Here is an 18,747-nt window from a genome sequence, read left to right as displayed (position 1 = left end):
CAGTTTGGTTATTTTTTTTATAAAAATCGAATTGAACTGAAAATAATCACCCTTAGATATTTGTAAAGCCTAGTTAAATGTACGTAGTAGCATAAATCTTTCAATTTATTTGCTGGGGGTTTTTAGTGAATTTTGCAAATACACTATGATATCATAAAAGAGTAATTTCCTTAATAAGAAATCAATCTCAATATAATATTAATTAACATGATACAAATCAAAGTGTTAATTATTGCATATATTGTTTTCTATAATAACAAAGTTGCTATACCTTGAACCATGCATATTATGTAAGACAGAGTATGATTGATTAGTACTGTATTAATTATAAAATAAATTGTATTTTATTTGATTTATGTATTTATTAATTATATCTAAGTATTATAATTAATACCTAAACATCATAAGATCATCCACTTTCTCAAGAAATCATTGTCCACGAGATTCACTTTTGACGAACAAAAGTAACAATAATTAAGGTTCTAATTGCAACCGTACGTAATGAAGAAAATAATTAATCAAACCCACATATAATTAATGGGCCGTTGGCTTTCTCGACTTATTAATCCACTTCATGAAAACATTTTCTCTTTTTCACCCTTTTTAGGCACCTTATCAATTAATTGAATCATGCTTTTTGCCTAATTTCCAATCATAAAGGATTATAATATAATTATATATCACTTGAAATTTCTTGTTTCGGCCAAGAATTTTCCCATCAACAACATTCCTGAGCTAACATTGAGCAAAAAAGAGAAACGTGGAACCGATTTTTCATCATGAAGATCGCAATTTGCCCAACCAAATCCGGGGCCAATAAATTTCTAGGAGAACTTCAATGCATTGAGTCTAGGAAACACTTATATAAATTAATTATAAAAATAATTCTTCTTACAGGATCTGGTTGATGGCCCGACTCCAATCTCCCGTACGTAGTTGTATTTCTTAGAACGCTAGCTGAGTTAATACAGACCTGTTGGTTTACTATGTGAACCCGACCAAACACGGGTTAGGGGGGGTGGGGGCTTTTAATGCAATGATTGACCAAATCCGTCGGTTTATTAGATTGATGTGGAAGTATATTCTTAATATTATTTTAAAAAAATCCAATTTAATTTTTATTAATATATAAATTGTATTGAAGATGTCTTTTATTGTTTAATAAAAAAAAATTGAATTTTGATTTTACTAGAGCCTACAGGGATTTTTTTTTCTTATTTCATTTTGTAGTAACCGAGAAAAAGAATATTATTTTACCTTCTTTTTTTAATTTTACTCTGGGGACCACGACTCCAGATTAAAATTCTTTACAGGAACCTATGTGATATAACTTTGACTTTTCACCTGCAAATTCCTCGTGCTGACTTCAATCAATTCCGATTGGATAGAGGGGAAGGGAAAAAAATGATAATAGATAACAATAATAATAATAATAATAATAATAAAAACTCTTAGTCCAGAGTCCAGGGGATTTTCTCGATTTCTCCCTTATACTTAAGAATATTGATAAAATAAATTTCATGACACGAATTATTAGGATAGTGCAGTGTAATTTCAGCAACTTTGATGTTATTTTTATTTTATTTGCTGTTTGTCTAATCTATATTCTCCCTCTCTAATTAATTACCCCCTGGGGTGTTAATTCTGTTGTTTATTTTATTCTCTATCTTATCTTTCATTGGACTTGAATAATAATTTAAATATAAAAATATTTCTTGAACTCAAAACCCTCCTACAATCTGCTTTAGCATTTTGCAAAATCAGTATCATCAAATAAAAACTTTAATAATCTTTAAGATATTTTCCTTACAATCATAACTATGAAGAAAATACTGTAAATAAAATAAAAAAATTGTTAAAGTAATAGAGAATCATGCTAGCTAGTGATATAAATAGCGTTGTCTTAATTATGATAATATATACTTTAAATAAAATTTAATAAATAAAACTGCTAGAATAATTAAATTAAATGATCTATACAATACAAACTAGAATGCATAATTAAGATATATTAGTAAACAATAAATCATATATAGTCCATAAAAAGATATATCTCTGGACTCAGTCTGAACTCAGATTGGGATTCCATGGATTTTTCCCAGTGGACAACAATAGGGTAAAAAAAACCATCTAAAACTGTGAAAGGTGAAACAAAATAAACATTAAAGACCAGAGATTCAACACTTGAAAGCCCACAACTGCTTAGCATGAACAAATCTTGGTACGTTGAACAATGACATTCTGCCCTTTCAGACTTCGGAGATGCACGCAGTATCCTGATTCGAACTTGCTTCTGGTACGTGCTCCTGTTTTTGTCTTAGGGCATTTCCACGATAAAGGGAGAAACCACGCTTTGTTACTCCATCTTGCCTGATATATATATGAAGAAATTTGCAGCTGGAAGTCTGATTTAAGTTAGGTTTTAAATTATATAAAACATAATTATAGCTTGAAGTTTGAGCTAAGTTGGGTTTTAAATTAAATAAAAACAAAATATTGAACTGGTCAAGTGATATAATTAACCTGGTTAAATTAGATGCAAACCTAAGATCAAATCCAATAATTTTTTTAAAATTAAGATGGAACACATACTTAATTTTTAATTAAAACAAATGACTTGCAGGTTTACTTAATAACCTAAGTTTATTTTTAATATGTTCCTTAATTACCAAGTCTAAAATAAGATTTGTTTTTATATTTGGAATTGCATTTTAAAAGTACGTTGAACTTAAAAATATATTAATTTAATTTTTTTAATGTGATAATATTAAAAATAAAAAAATAATATATATTTTTAAAAATATATTGTATTACCATACCAAATATGCACCAACAAGGATGAGTAAAACCATGAGTTGTTGACTTTTTGTAAAACTTTTTTTCCGTGAAGTAGACAAGAATAGTTGTTAGTAACTTGCAACTAACTCAGTAATAAAAGCTTCCCTTTTCCGTGAATTGGGCCTACGCTATAAAAAATCCAAAATAAAGATTGCTTTAAATTTATGATAATGAAGGAAATATCACAGCAATATTTCATTATTTAATATCTTTGAAGCTTAATTAGTCCAGCAAAAGGATTTGCTCACCACTTCGTTATTCACATAGGATTTGTAAATTTTAAGATATAGAAATTCTAACTCTTTCCTAATTCCAATACTATAATTTTATAATTACTTTTTATAATTATAAAAGTACACAATTGTTTTTATAATTACTTTTTATAATTATAATTACCAATAATAAATAAAGTTATTTGCACCATGTGGATGTAGAGGTGCGGTTTTAAAATATATTTTTTTTTGAAGATGAATCTTAATTAACGTTTAAATTAATTCAATTTCAAGTGGTTTGAAATTACTTTTATTATCGAAAAGCAATACCAAATCAACAATAATAAGTAAAGTTATTTCACCCTTTATTGGGTGAAAAATGTATAGTTTTAAGAAGCCAAGTCCTTCGTTTAGTTGAACGGCCAAATTAAGAAGAAGATTGTAGTGTTTCAAGAGAGGGATGGATGACGTCCAAGGCCCGGCAACCACCCTCTCCTCCACCTTTTACGGAGAAAGAAATAGAAAGGACAACTTGGGTAACAAAACTTAAGGTCAAACGAACTATTAACCTTTTTTTCTCTCTTCTTTCCTCTATATAACTCCATCACAGCCCAGCTATACCCTTCCCCCCTTCCCCTCTCTCTTCCTCCTCTTAAGCTTTTCCTTACCTAACCACTGGTCTGTTCTCTTTCTCTTACGTAGTAATTGCTAGGAAACACCTTACTTGTTGATCAAATTCGTGTCTGTTTGCTAATTTGCTTCGGCTCTTAGCTGTTGGTGCTTGTAACTCGAGTAAGAAAAGCTGTGACGGTTGTTGATGGAGAGTGAGTACTTTTTCAATGCAGGAGTCCCTCCACAAGCATTGCTCTTTGAACCAACCTCAACCTCTTCATTGATGCCAATTTGGCAATCCCTCTCATCTCCCATGGAAATGCAAGATAATTGCTCAGCCCGCCGCTTGTTCAATTCCAACTGGGAAAAGTCAACGGATCACAGTCCTCACTTTGAGTCTTCCCTGAGCTCAATGGTGTCCTCTCCAGGAGTATCAAACTGTAACGTGTCCAATGAGAGCTTTATGGCCAGAGAACTGATAGGAAAGCTAGGAAACATTGACAACAGCATCAACCCTGGTGAGATCTCACCGCATTCTCAGCCAATGTTGGCAGCTTCATATATTACAGCTGCCAATAACAGTGCCAACACCTCATGCTATACTACTCCTTTGAATTCACCACCCAAGCTGAAGATGCCTGCCATGGATCAATTTTCGAAAGAGCATTCGAATATCCCCAGTTTGGGAAAACCAATGGGTTTGAATTCCAGTGTGGCAGAATTCACAGCTGATCCGGGATTTGCCGAGAGAGCTGCAAAGTTCTCTTGCTTTGGCAGCAGGAGTTTCAATGGCAGAATCAGCCAGTTGGGGCTAAACAATGCTGAAATGGCTAATGGATGTAATCCATTGATGGGAAATGGCAAGTTGGCGCGTGTTGCGAGTAGTCCTTTACTCAAGGCAGTGGGATCTCAAAAGGGTAACAAGAGTACTCCATTGCAGGATCGATCCGAATTGACAAATTCTCAGGAGTCCTCTGTATCTGAACAAATTCCAAGTGGGGAGGCAGGTTTAAAGGTCTCCAATGAGTTAAATTCCAGGAAAAGAAAAGCACTTTCTAAGGGAAAAGCAAAACAATCAGCATCAAACCCACCAGCCAATGCTACGAAGGTACATAGTTATATAGATTACTAACAAGTCAAATTTCTTTTCTTATCTCTTCTCTTCTTATATATCAATTGGGAATACAATTTTGATCAAACGGGAAAATTCTCTCGTTCAGGATGCAGAAACTGATGATAATTCAAACACGAAAAGAATCAAGCCAAATGAAGGAGAAGAGAACGAAAATAGTTCTGTTAAAGCAGAGGAAGAGCCAAAGGGCAGCGGAGAGGATATCCAAAACAAGGCCAATTCAAAGCCTCCTGAGCCTCCTAAGGACTACATTCATGTTAGAGCAAGGAGGGGTCAAGCAACTGATAGCCATAGCCTTGCTGAAAGAGTGAGAATTACAAGTCAACTGTATACCATACAATTTTATTCAATCAATTGGAGTAATTTCCAGATTAGCATTAACACTGGTTAATTAACATGTTGTCAGGTTCGAAGAGAGAAAATCAGTGAACGAATGAAGCTTCTCCAAGATCTTGTGCCTGGTTGCAATAAGGTGTGTTGAAACTTTCAGATTCGAATACATTAGCTTCAAGAACGTGAATTTTTAATTGCTAAAATAAGTTTTGTGTGTCCATGTTAGGTCACAGGAAAAGCCCTTATGCTTGATGAAATCATAAATTACGTGCAGTCATTGCAACGGCAAGTTGAGGTAAATTAATATATATATTTGTGGAAATCAACAATCCTCATCTTGTTTGAAAAGTGAAGCTCCATGCCTAATGATTGTCCCTTTACTATTTCTGTGGGCAGTTCCTCTCTATGAAGTTGGCTTCTGTGAATACCAGGCTGGATTTTAACATGGACACTCTCATTTCAAAAGATGTGAGTCTTTTAGTCAATGCCCTGAACCTTTTTGTACATGAATTTCAATTCTTCGAAGTCTGAATTTGCTGCTGCATTTTTGTGTTTAGATGTTCCAATCAAGCCAACCATTGCCCCATCCAATATTTCCATTAGATTCCTCGGCACCGGCAGCAATATTTAGCCACCAACAGCAGCAAAATCCACCACTGCATAGCAATATTTCTAATGGGGCAGTGACCCACTGCTCTGTGGACCAATTAGATACCACTGGACTGTGCCAAAACCTCAATGCTCAGTTACCCCCGCTTGATGGATTTACCCAAAATGCTCATCAGGTATTATATTGAGTTCTTAACCATGAAGTCCATGACGTGAATGCAGAGATTTTATTATTTTTTTCTTTTTGTGGTAATTTCCCTAGCACATTTCTGAACCTGCTTCTCTAATTATGTCCAGTATCCAACATTCTGTGAAGATGACCTGCAGACCATTGTTCAGATGGGTTATGGCCAGAATCCAAACCTGGAAACATTTCTGCCACAAAATTTCCATGGTAAGAAAAAGAGGCAGAAATCATCAAAGCTTTGAACTAGTCTCCAAAACTATGCAAATAAAGTTCTTGTTCATGACAAGCATTCATTTAATGCAGGTTCAAATCAAGTATCCCACATGAAAATTGAGCTCTAATCACCATTCTTCAGTTCAAAATTCAGAAGTCCAGAAGGAGAGAAAGGGCGCTGTACATACAAGAAATCTTATATGGACCAACCCAGGAATCACTAAGCAATTTTATCATTAGGTTGATGAGGAAGAATTTTTTTTTTCCCCATGATTTTACATATTCCTGATTTTTTCCCCCCCTCAAGATCCTTTTTTTCAAGTTTCTTGGAAGTATCCACTGTAAAATCCTAGCCTAGCTCTTATGTATCTTGGTGCCAAGTCTTGCAGCACCAGATTTGATGTAAGATACGATTCTAATTAGTAAATGAAGAATTTCACTACCTGTCTTTTTCTATCTGTCTGTACATTGATGTACAGATAAAGACCATGGAAATAGAAGCATCATCATAATTAAGCGATGCTAGATTGTGTAATCTTTAGGATTTGATTCTTTCTTATGTTGTAACCAGCTGTCTATGCTGAGGACTTTCTGTAAAAGTCTGATTTGAGTGATTATGACATTGGTTTATCTTGAGCTGGGGTCAACAATTGCATGATTTCTGGCACACACTACTGGCCTCCTGTAATTTTCATCGATTAACCACAAACAGAAGTTTCTGTTCCCTTTTTTAATGTCAAAGTGCTAATCAATCGGCCAGAGATTGGAAGTTAGAAGTTAGTAGATTTTACGTCGCGGTTTAAAAAGGCAGATGAAGCTATAAAAACTTTAAACAACTGTTCATCGCTGCACAGTATTAACCTTTTAATACTGCTACTACCCTTTTAATTGAAAAACATTTACAATCGCACCGCATACCCTACAACCAACCATTGAAGAAAAGAAAATAATTATTTTATAAACATCAAAAGAATCCCATGTTGGCAGTGGTGAGATTCTGACTAGACTCAATGAATCGAAGGGCTTTATCATCCCCTCCACTTTTAAAAGTATTAGTGAATAGGAAAAAGGGTGGAAAGGGCTTGGTTTGGTGGAATTCATGTATGGAAAGATACCCTTTGGAAATAGACTAATCTTTTCCTTTGAGGTTGTTAGTAAAACTCCATTTTCTAGGGTTTAACAAAGGATTTCTGCCTTGCAGCCAAGCTGTTTTTATTTATTTATTTATTCAAGGGTCTATAATTGCTCTGCAAAATTTGTAGTCTTATTATTTATTCAGTCACCAGAAAGATGCCATGAATGCGCTGTGCCCCTAGGGATTAGAAAATTTGTACAGAACATGCTTATTCTATAATATTATAATATTACAGATGATTAGAAAATGTTTACGTGACAAGTCTTGTCCCCATAAAGTTTCAAAGGCTCTAATCATAATCAAATGTGCATAGGGATTACTGTTTGATATCTTTCCAACTGTTAATTTCCTTGTCTGTTTCGTCCATTCACATTGTTTATTTTTTTATTTATTTTAAAATTATTAAATTTGTCTTTTTAATATTTTTTTTTATAGTTTCAATGCTTCAGATAATAAAAAAAATTATTTTTATATATTTTTAAGTAAAAAAACCTCTTAAAAAGTATTGAAATACCAAACACACTCAAGGGAGGGCTGGTTTTCTTCCACCATTAAAAAATTATGATGAAAGAAGTGGTGGTAACTTGTTGGGAATACATAACTTGACAACTATTTGCCAATACTAAAATTCGTTGAGAAATTCCATTTGACCTTTGACAATCTGGCAAAATTCTCCAAGGGGAAAAAGGTTGGAACCTTGATGCAATTATGCAAAAAAAAAAAAAATATTATTATTATTATTATTATTGTTCTTGGTGGTGTTGATGTCGATGTTGGTGGTGATTATCATCTTAACTCACTCTATAAAAATCTATTTAATTAAAAAAAAAGAAATATAAAATAAGAGTATTTAAAATAATTTTAAAATGAATTTTTATTATTTTAAAATAAACAATATATATAAAGAGGTCTTTTTATTTTTATCTCTTTTATTTTTTAGTAATAATTAAATGCTACCTAAACACGACCTCTCTGTTTAATAGCAAATGTGTTGTACATAGTCAACCACCCCCACACAGTTTATAAATTATCGTTGCAAGAATATATTTTTAATTTGATAATGAGACTTTCAAAATAGCTTAATTAATTTCTTTTTTAACAATTTTAAAGGTTTATTTTTTACATCAGTTTAATATATTAAAGTATTTTAATAAATCTTCTCAATACTGGTTTTAAAATCCGGATCTAAAAAATTTAAGAAAAAAAATGTTTTTTTAATCACTAGTCCTATACCCCACAGCACGTAAAAATATTAGATGAACATTTTCCTCTTTGTTTTTTCATTTACCGAGTTTCTCTCATAAGAAATATTAAAACAATAATAATATGAATTTATTTGTTTTTATATTTCAAAAGTATTTTTAAAAAAAAATTATTTTTTTTATTTTTTCTTTACTTCACATTAATATATTTTTAATGTTTTCATATCATTTTGATGTGCTGATGTCAAAAATAATTTTTAAAAAACAAATAAAAATATTATTTTAATATATTTTTTAATAAAAAATATTTTAAAAAACAACCACAATCAAACTATCAAATACCTGAAAATCCCACCAAGAACTTCAGTTAGCAGTTAGCCCACTAGTGTAATGGAATTTTGTAGGTCAATTGTCTTAATCAAAATCCTGAAATCCATGTCCCTGATGGAAGGAAAAGCTTCGAGCTTCCGCGAATTAGTGTGAGATTTATCTCACCAAGACGAGGCCCTACCCTACCAATGGGCAAATAATTATATATATTGTTGTTTTGTAGGGTATTTAGTGATCATTAGGGTAGGTGACCTATTTACTTGTAAGAGGATGTTGCTGTTCTATCACCCCCTTTCCAATTGGACCCCTGTAATCTCTTTCAAGTTTCACCTCCATGAACCTTTAATTTTTAGGTCTCTTTAACCTCCAAGGGTGTTTTCTTTGCAGGGGAGAAAAGAAAACACGGGCTGTGAAGAAAAACCCATCATTTGCTTCACCAACCATGGCGTTATTTCATGCTCTCCAACTGTAAGAATATTTTGTTTTTCTGCATTTCAAAGGATCTCACCATCAAATCCCGTTTCTTTTCAATGCAAGATGTGTAATTTGCAAGGAAATTATAATTTTTTGTGTCACAATCCTACCTGTTTTCTTCCTTTTTTTTCCCCTTCTAGTGACTTGAGATGGACAAATTTACTCAGTTCTCAATTTGCAATGTACTTTTCGAGGGTGAGCTTTTTTCAACTCGTGAAGCTTTATGCCTCCCCACCTAACAATTATTTAATTAGTAGTAGCTTCTTACACCGTTCATTTGATTCACCTTTCTTGAGTGCATTGCTCTTCTCAATGATGGAGGACTAGAGCTCCACGCTTCAAAATTCACGTAGATGGTGCAAAACTGCAGAGCAAAACTATTAAATTAGGTCTAGCTGTTAATTTTGTGATTCTTTAGTTAGATTTTTAGTTCCTGTTGAGTTTTAAATTGAATCAAGTTAGAGTTAATGTGATATATTCTTGTCAACTAGATGGGTCAGGAATCTAATTGATTCAATTAAAATCTAACTTGATTTAAAAAAATTAAAATAATATTATTTTTTTTAATATTAAAATAATATCATTTTAGATAAATTTAAATCAATTTTAAGTTAGGCATAATTTAATAACTTTACCGGGGAAAAAAAGGTGTACAAAAAAAAGTTCTTTTAAACTGCCCACATTTCTTGAAGAAGGAAAATGTCAGTGTCAAAAAGAATTTCGGGGAAATTTGGTTTGGTTGGTGAAATTTGTTTATTTGTTATTCTTTTTAATGCCAAAGAGTTAATTCTGCTTATTCCAAAAAATCCCTTGAAAAAGAGGATGATTATCCCTTGACATATTTACTTAAAAACTCATAATTAAAAAGGTTATAATATATCTATACCAAGTAGAACATCAAGGCTAAACAATATGAACCTAACTTACTTTCAAGCTCAATATTTTTGGGTACACGTGGGTCTAGCGAGGTACCATATCTAATTTTTTTTGGTTCAGTTATATTTTGAGCTTAAATGCATATGGATCTGCTAAGATTCTAGACCTGATATTTTTTTGTTTAGCTATGCATTAAATTCAAGTGCATATAAGTTCAAGAAGGTGTCAAACCCGAACATCCACGGGTTCAACTATTTACTAAGCTCAAGTACATGTGAGTCTAGAAATGTATCAGGTTTAAATATTCTTGAGTTCAGTTATGTATTAAGGCCAAATGCATATGAGTCTGACAGGGCATCAAACTCATGACCTTTACGTTTGGAATCATTCCAAACTAAAAATATATAGAGTTGATAATTTTGTTAGGCTCTATGTTAGGTCACGTGAATTTGTTTATTTATTCTCATGTCTTTTAATATAAAATATTAAAAATCAAGAATGATCATCTCCCTACATCCTTATGTATATAAAAGTCTCTAAATAATTTGTCATATTTCTATTAACATTAATTTTGTGTAGGTATATATATCCCTTCATTAATGTTGTGTAAGGAATATATATCACTCATCAATGCTATTAGAAAGACGTGAAGCTTAAACATTCCCATTCAAGTAACATGATAAAATTCAGAGACTATATACCCCCTCTAAATTGCCTAGGTAAAGGGTCCACACTTTTCATATTCTCTAAAGTATTTATACTCTTATTTTACAAAGTATTTACCATACACAAACTAAAAACAAACATTCTTGTTATTAAGAATTTAAAATTTATTCTTTTATTTATTGCAATATCTTATTAAAAAGTACTGATTTTATCATCATATGATTTTTAAATTTTATAAAAAAAACTATTTTGCAAGTATTGAATCTTTTATCATCAATCATCAACTGCTTAACCTCTTACAGAAGAAAACATTAATGCAAGCTTGTGATATTTTATATCTAAACACTTAAAAAAAAAAAAAACCTTTCATTCGTGAGCATACGGAATTTTAGAAAATTATGAATAGTTAACAATGCCAAAGGATTTTTATGCAGCGGATAAATGGCCATTAAATTCAAGGAATTGAGTGGTTCAATGCTTCAAGTGTTTATTATGAGCTAATTATGTTCAGTCCTTGTGATGTATTAATATAAATTAATTAATCCTTGTAGTATAAAAAGATTATTAAACAACCCCGAAGGTTTTTTATGCAGCAGATAATTAAAAGCATGTTTGGGAATGCGATTCAACGGTATTTCAAAAAAAAATTTGAATTTTTTTTGTTAAAATTTAATATGGTTTGTATGTTTTGGATCGTTTTGATGTGTTGATGTTAAAAATAATTTTTAAAAAATAAAAAAATATCATTGACATATATTTTGGCATAAAAAATTATTCGAAAAACACCCGCAATCATACTGCCATTAAATTCAAGGAATTAAGTGGTTCGTTCAAATACTTTAAGTGTTTATTATGAGCTAATTATGTTCCGTCCTTGTGATGTATTAATATAAATTAATTAATCCTTGTAGTATAAAAAAATAATTAAACAACCTTTATTAGCGTTCATCATACTTAATTTAATGATTTTGTTTTTAAAAGATAATTAAACAACTTCCGTACTTCAAGTTTTATAAAGCTAATCGTCAACTAATTGTACTTTTGTAGGAAAATTGAAGCTTATAAATTAAATTATATTTATTATTACTTTTGTTAATGAATGATGATTGAAGTACCTTACTATAAAATGAATGAAATATAAGAGGAATAATTGATAGAAAAAAAAGAAAATAAAAATTGATAGACTCGTGTACCTTCAAGGAGGTTAAATTAAACTTTGTTAAAATAAAACATGTATATAATTTTAAAACTTGATCTAGAGTTAATTTTTAAATATTATTTTTTAAAAATTAATAATTTAATTTTATCTGGATTAAATTTAAATTAAATCAATAGATTATTTATATTTTTTAATTTTTAAATTTAATTCAAACTCGAATCAACCCACCGAAGAAAAGTAAAAAAAATTTTAAAACAATGGGCATAACAACAAATATTTGTTTAATTAACATGTTTCAAAACTTAGGCTCCGTACTCCCACATTTTACACAATGTGATCTAGGGTAACCCTACCCACTAACATGGGTTGCCTTCCACTCCCACTTTACATTCCACTAAGAAGAAAATAGCCAGGTTGACCTTAGAGCCAAGAAATCATCAAATAGTTGAGATCCTCCAGTAGCTTATCAAAAATCAAATAAAGCATGCGATTTCATGTGCAAGCGACTCAGATTTTTGATATCCTGTAGCTACTAGGAATGTTCAAACATCCTCGTGATGCATGAATATTTCCGTGGTCTACGAGACGGTGCTAGCAGCTCAAATGTTTGCTCTCCTCTAGATGTCTGCCTGTGGTCTATGAGACGGTGTTGTGTAGAAAAATGCATATTTTGTACTTCATTCTCTAGTTATTTTACTATTAGAGAAGATAAAACCATGCAAGTGTCTTACCTTTAATCTTATCCTTTTAAATTGTTATTATTATTATTTTCTTTTTTTGTAATATGGACCATGAACTCTTTGTTAGGTTATTGAATTTGTGAGTCTAATTATCCCAAATCATAGACAACATTTATAGTTTTCTCACCATCCAAGAAAAATAAAGAGAAGAAAATGAGTTCGAAATCAAAATAAAATTATGGGTTTTCTAACTCAATCATGGATTCACCTTCTCCTCTTCGATGAGCTTAATTTCTACCGAGTTGAATACTTTTTTGGGCGTTTTCTCTCCTATCCTCTCTCTCTCTCTTCTTTCTTTTTTTCTTCCACAATCTTTTTCCAAGCTTTTATCTTTGTCTTGTGTAATGAACTAACCATGCTGAACACCGACACAAGGAACTAAATCAAGAGTCAAATTATTAAAAAAAAAAAAACTCGAAGAAGGAAAAAAGATCACATACCAATATATATATATAATTTTGGTGATATATAGGTTTTTTCTAACCTATACCGTACCTAGGGTTAGGCTCCGGTCATCATTAAAGAGGAAAAAAGAAAAACCGATGACAATAACAGTATGTTGCCCTAACGATTGATAGGTCATAGATATCAAACACACCGAGATCGATTGTTTTTTTTTTTTTTTTTTTCTGGTTCAAGTCGTTGTGAATTTTCTTTTCTTTTTTCTATTGGGTGACAGGGTGTTGTGGAATTATTGTGAGCTTGGATTTCGGTGAGAACGTCTATGACACTACCATGTCTGGTCTTACATCTGAGAAATTTCTTCTGCGTGTCCGGAGGACAATTTCTTAAGCTAGCTGTTGGTGGAAACGCTGTCATGGTTGTATGGCATTAGAGAGTAAAGTTATTCAACTCGTGTTGCACAGGAGGTTAATCAGGTTATTCGTTAACTCTGGAGTTTAATTTTAGTCGGGTTTTATTTTAAATTATTTTAAAAATTAATTTAATTAAACTCGAATAACTTAATAGTTCAATTAATAATTTAAAATTCAAGTGAGACCTGACCAAGTCAACTCTAAAAAGGCTGACATGTGATTGACCCGCTAATCTAATGGTTGACTTGAAAAATTCAGGCTGTAAATTTTAAACCAAACTAGACCCCAAACCGAGTTTGAAAACCGAATCATTAAAGATTGGCCGGTTAAGAAGGGGAAAGGGAAAGTCAAGCAAAAACACCACCGGTTTATTTCGACAGGTTTCTTCTTGGAAGCCCGTAGGAATGGGAAATAGAGATAATGGGCCTCCAGAATGTAACTCAAAGGCCCTATTTGTTATCGTGAGAATAGAGATGCAAAGGACTGAAGTCGGAGCCTTGCCCATCTCCATCCTTGCCTAACACAAAGAGGCTCTGTCTAGCTGTTTGCCATTTGTCTTCTTTCCTTTTTACTGCAGAGCACCAATGATACCCTTTAGTTCAGTTCTGGCCCAAACAAAATATTTAGTTCCGGCCCATAAATAATATCTAGTGCTGTAATTGGGCCTTTCCTCAGAGCCCCATATAAAACTATAATCATGGGCCTTGCCACTTAACTGATGTCAAAATATAGAGCCGAGAAGCGATAGAAATCATCTTTGTACGATGAAATGTATTATTACGTAATTAAGTGTGTAATAGAATTATTTTATTTATTTGCAAAACTAACAATTAGTAATGCAACGGGGTACGTCGCAAAGTTTCTTTTCGTTCTTGTAGTTTTTTAAAAAACCTATTCAATCCCTAATTTATAATTCACTCACAGATTGGTCCTTATTTGGAATTTTTACCCTTGTATATTATAAAAATACAATTTAGTCTTTATAATAAAATTATTTGCAATTAGATCCTTGCATGATTGCTTTTAATCATGAATGTCTCATTACATAGTTTGTTTTTTTTAATGTAGTGCTTATAATGTAACGAGTCTTTAAGTTATAATTATGATTTTAAGAATTAAGCAACCAGATATATAATGGATAATTGCATTACATGATCCATTATATCTAATCATGCAAGTCGTACGTGCTTGATTAGGGAAGGGTGAGGATAAGCTAATTGTAAAGTTTCATATTTTATTCGTTTCATATAAAATAATTTGTTTTTAAAGAATATGTTAATTTTGTGTTACTGATGTAAATCACTTAGAAATAATTGTTTGGTGTTTATATAAACATAGGAAAAAAAATTTAAAAAGATATTAGAACTAATTAATGGTATGATCCATGATTTAATGATAAATTCTCCCCACCATCATTTAAAAAAATATAAAAAAATAATAAAAATAGTTCATTAGAATGCAATCAAATAACAAAAATACTCATTACATATCCTATTAATTCGTTACTAATTTACATTTTTCCGAAAAGTTATAAACCCACCACAAATGTTGTCAAAAATATTTTTTTGACATGACACTGAAAATACAAAATAAACTCGGATTGTGAAATCGTAAGGAATTTTTTTTTATACATAGTTCAAACACCTTAAAATATATGCTTCAAATAAAAATTCATACATAGTTCAAGCATATTAAAATACATGATTAAAATAAAAATTCATACATAATTTAAGTAACTTTTCATTAATTAATAACTAACAAACTTAAAATAAACAATCTGTTGGTACCCTTTGCTTCTTGTAAAATCATAAGGAATTTTTTTTCATACATAGTTCAAGTACCTTAAAATACATGTTTCAAACAAAATTCATATATAATTTAAGTAACTTTTCATTAACTAATAATTAACAAAATTAAAACAAACAATTTGTTGATACCCTTTACTTCTTGCACTGAACTTTTCTAAAATTCTTATCAATATCTATACCATGTTCTCATCTCACATCAAGTCTATTACCAGATGAATTTTTTTTAGATACCATAAGTTCTACAATTCAAGAATTAACTCAAATAAACCTTGTAATCAAATCCAAACATAATATGATTCTAACTAATTTTTTCTTAAAAAAAAGAAGTACCATAATACATGTTTTAAAATCTACAATGATAACAAAACTCACTATAATATTCTCATTCATCAAGCAAACAATAAAAATCCATGCATGGCAGTCCCTAAAATATACTAAATTTGCAATGATAAAATTCTCAATTATTTTTTATTCTCTCCGGTCTCCACCATCAACAAAATATTATGAACAATTGGACATATTCTCTTTACTGAATTTGTCATCAATAAAACAAACAAGAGAGAGGCAGATAACATAAAACAAGAGCATGCATTTTTGAATAAAAACTCATTACCAAATCACTTCAAAAATTATATTGCATATCCATTACCCAATCACTTCAAAATCATCATACTAATCATTCCATCAAGCAAAACATTATAAAGGGAATAATTTTTATTAAAAATCATGGGCAATTAGAACCGGCAAAATATAGAGGATTGGGGAATATCACATTATAAATAGAACAACTTACATTAAAGACTAAAGAGGAAGCCGACGAACCGTTGATGATGGAAAAAAGAAAGAGTGTTGTTGATGAAGATTGAAGAGGAAGCTGTTGATGAAGAGTAAAGACTGAAGAGGATGTCGTTGAAGATGAAAAAAAAAAAGAGGTAGAGAGCTGTTGATAAAGAGTCGAAGACTAAACTCTAAAGTCTGAGGAGAAAACTATTGATGCTGGGGAAAAAAGGAGATCGTTGCCGCCTACCGCTGTTGATGAAGAGTGAAGACTGAAAAGGATGCCGTTGATGATGGAGAGAGAGAGAGAGAGAGAGAGAGAGAGAGAGAGAGAGAGAGTTGTTGATGAAGAATCAAAAACTGAACTTTAAAGATTTTCTATGCCGTTGTTGATGAAGAGGAAGCTGTGAGCCGTCAATCTCAAAGATTTTCTCTTCAGAAGATTATGAATTTAGGGTAAAACATGGATGAGTGATGTGGATTGTGGAGTTGTGGAGTTTGGAGTTTGGACAACTGGCATGTGGCTATTGACCTAGAGGAAACATATATTGCACTATTGCAGTGCAGTTTATGGTTTTTGTTCAAATCGTAAAATCGGTATCAAAATCAAGATTTTTTGTGATTTTATCCGATTTCGCTCAATTTTAACCCGATTTTATGAATTTTCGAGTTTTTAGAACAATTATACGTGTTTTTCGAGTTTACAAGTCAAATCGCGATTTTAACAACCTTGCCCATAACTATAAATTCACAAGCTATATATGAACCGATCACAACTCCAATGCACCTAAAAAAAAATTGAATATTTTATCAATAAATCTGTCATTCATGTAAAATTTAGAGAAAAATATTTTTTCTTTTCTCTGAAAAATGTCCTAGCGGGTCAAGCTAGGACTAGATCGACTCGGGACTTGAGTTCGTCTGAATTGAAAAAATATTAAAAAAAGAAAAAAAAACTCAACCAGCCCAATAGAAAACTTAGGTTGACTCGGTGATTTGGTCGACCCGACAAACAACACATTGACTTTTTAAAAAATATCAAAAAATTATTGTTTTGATTTTTTTAAAAAAAAATTTGGATCAATCTTTTTTACTTGTAACTCATGTCTTGTTCACAATCAATATAATTCACCTATTTAGTGGATTAAATTGAATATTGACATGCTCGATGCTGCTGGTGTTCTAAGAAATTACTTGTAACAGCAAGGCTAGCCTTCAACAGACTTGACACAGCAAGGCTAGCCTTTAAGTGTCGAATATGGGTGTGAGGCATCTTCATTCGGAAGTAGATTACAAAGTGATTGCTGGAGCATGAAGTAGACGCAGGATTTTATTCGATGGTAGTCAGCTATGTCAGGAATATTGAAATACACTATATACCTATCGTGAAGCAAATTCATGTGCAGAGAAATAGGCTAGTGTTAGTATTGATCAGGCATCATTCTGAATCTCCAGCTTGCAGCCTTGCATCGTGGAGTGTTTGTCCACAGATTTACGAGGTGTGTGTGTGGGAGTTTAGGATGTGTAAATAGAGCTTCTTTCTGGGTTTTGTGTTTTCCTGACCAAAAAAAATAAAATTGTCACCATACTATTCATCTATCATTGCTTGTGAGTCCACATGTTCATGATCTTTCTTTCTCAGATAACAATCCATGATTAATGTGTGATTAGTATTATAGTATATGATATTTTTAAAAAGTGTTTTTTTATTTAAGAATATATTAATATATATATTTTTTTATCTTTTATGTTAGCACATCAAAACCATCGAACATACTAAAAAAAATATTAATTTGTTGTTTTGTAAGTAAAATGTACTCTTAAAATGTATTTGCAGCGTTTGGCATTGTATTTTGGAAGCACTTTTAAAAACAAAAGTTAATTTGCTTTAAATTACTGTGTTTTTGATGTTTTCAGATCATTTTGATGTACTGATGTCAAAATTAATTTTTAAAAAATAAAAAAATATATTATTTTAATATGTTTTGAAATAAAAAACACTTCGAAAACAACTTCTATCATATTTTCAAATACCTTCTTACAAACAGAAGCTACAACGCTCTGGTAAGTACGGGCTGTTTTTTAGGGTTTCCATAAATTCAATTTAATTATTTTTTTTTATAGATGTTTTAGGGGTTTTTTTTATCAGCAAAAAAATCAATATTCTTATGTTCTTTAATTTTTCTATGGATAGCCATCTTGTGTGTGTGTGTGTAAAATCAATTATTGTTGATATTTTAATATTTTTTCTTACCCGGGTATCCTCACACCTTTTAAAGGGCGAGGCTAGTCCCGTTCAGGATTCGTGGCCACCCCTTCTAATAAGTACGTTTCCGGAAAATTGAACTTGTGTTTTTATCTTTACAGAGATATAATAATACCTTAACTGCTATACCAATACTTTATTGGTTAAGAAAATAAAAATACTGAAAAAGAATCAGTTTTTATTCTGCCACTACCCCAAACATTCAAATTGAAATTTAAAAGAAAAGAAAAGAAAAGAAAAATTAGAGAAAACCTAAACATAGAAAAAAAAAACATGAATAAAGTAACAAGAAATTGTTTTAGAAATAAGGAAAGTCTAATTATTTATGGTAAGAATGAATTTACTATAAGATAAAAGATTTTA

General features: G+C 31.3%; 1 protein-coding gene across 1 annotated transcript; it reads left to right on the top strand.

Moving 5' to 3' along the window:
* The first annotated feature begins 3,518 nt into the window (after positions 1-3,518).
* Positions 3,519-6,580, top strand: LOC133692954 (transcription factor bHLH62). Its single transcript, XM_062114139.1, has 8 exons — positions 3,519-4,770; positions 4,883-5,101; positions 5,201-5,266; positions 5,354-5,422; positions 5,524-5,595; positions 5,685-5,912; positions 6,034-6,130; positions 6,227-6,580. Exons 1-8 carry the CDS (start codon positions 3,868-3,870, stop codon positions 6,262-6,264), a joined length of 1,692 nt encoding a protein of 563 aa, XP_061970123.1. The 5' UTR covers positions 3,519-3,867; the 3' UTR covers positions 6,265-6,580.
* Positions 6,581-18,747: the final 12,167 nt, after the last annotated feature.

This window comes from Populus nigra, chromosome 4 (assembly GCF_951802175.1).
Source record: "Populus nigra chromosome 4, ddPopNigr1.1, whole genome shotgun sequence".
Classification (NCBI taxonomy): domain Eukaryota; kingdom Viridiplantae; phylum Streptophyta; class Magnoliopsida; order Malpighiales; family Salicaceae; genus Populus; species Populus nigra.
This window is presented reverse-complemented; position numbering and strand designations above follow the sequence as displayed.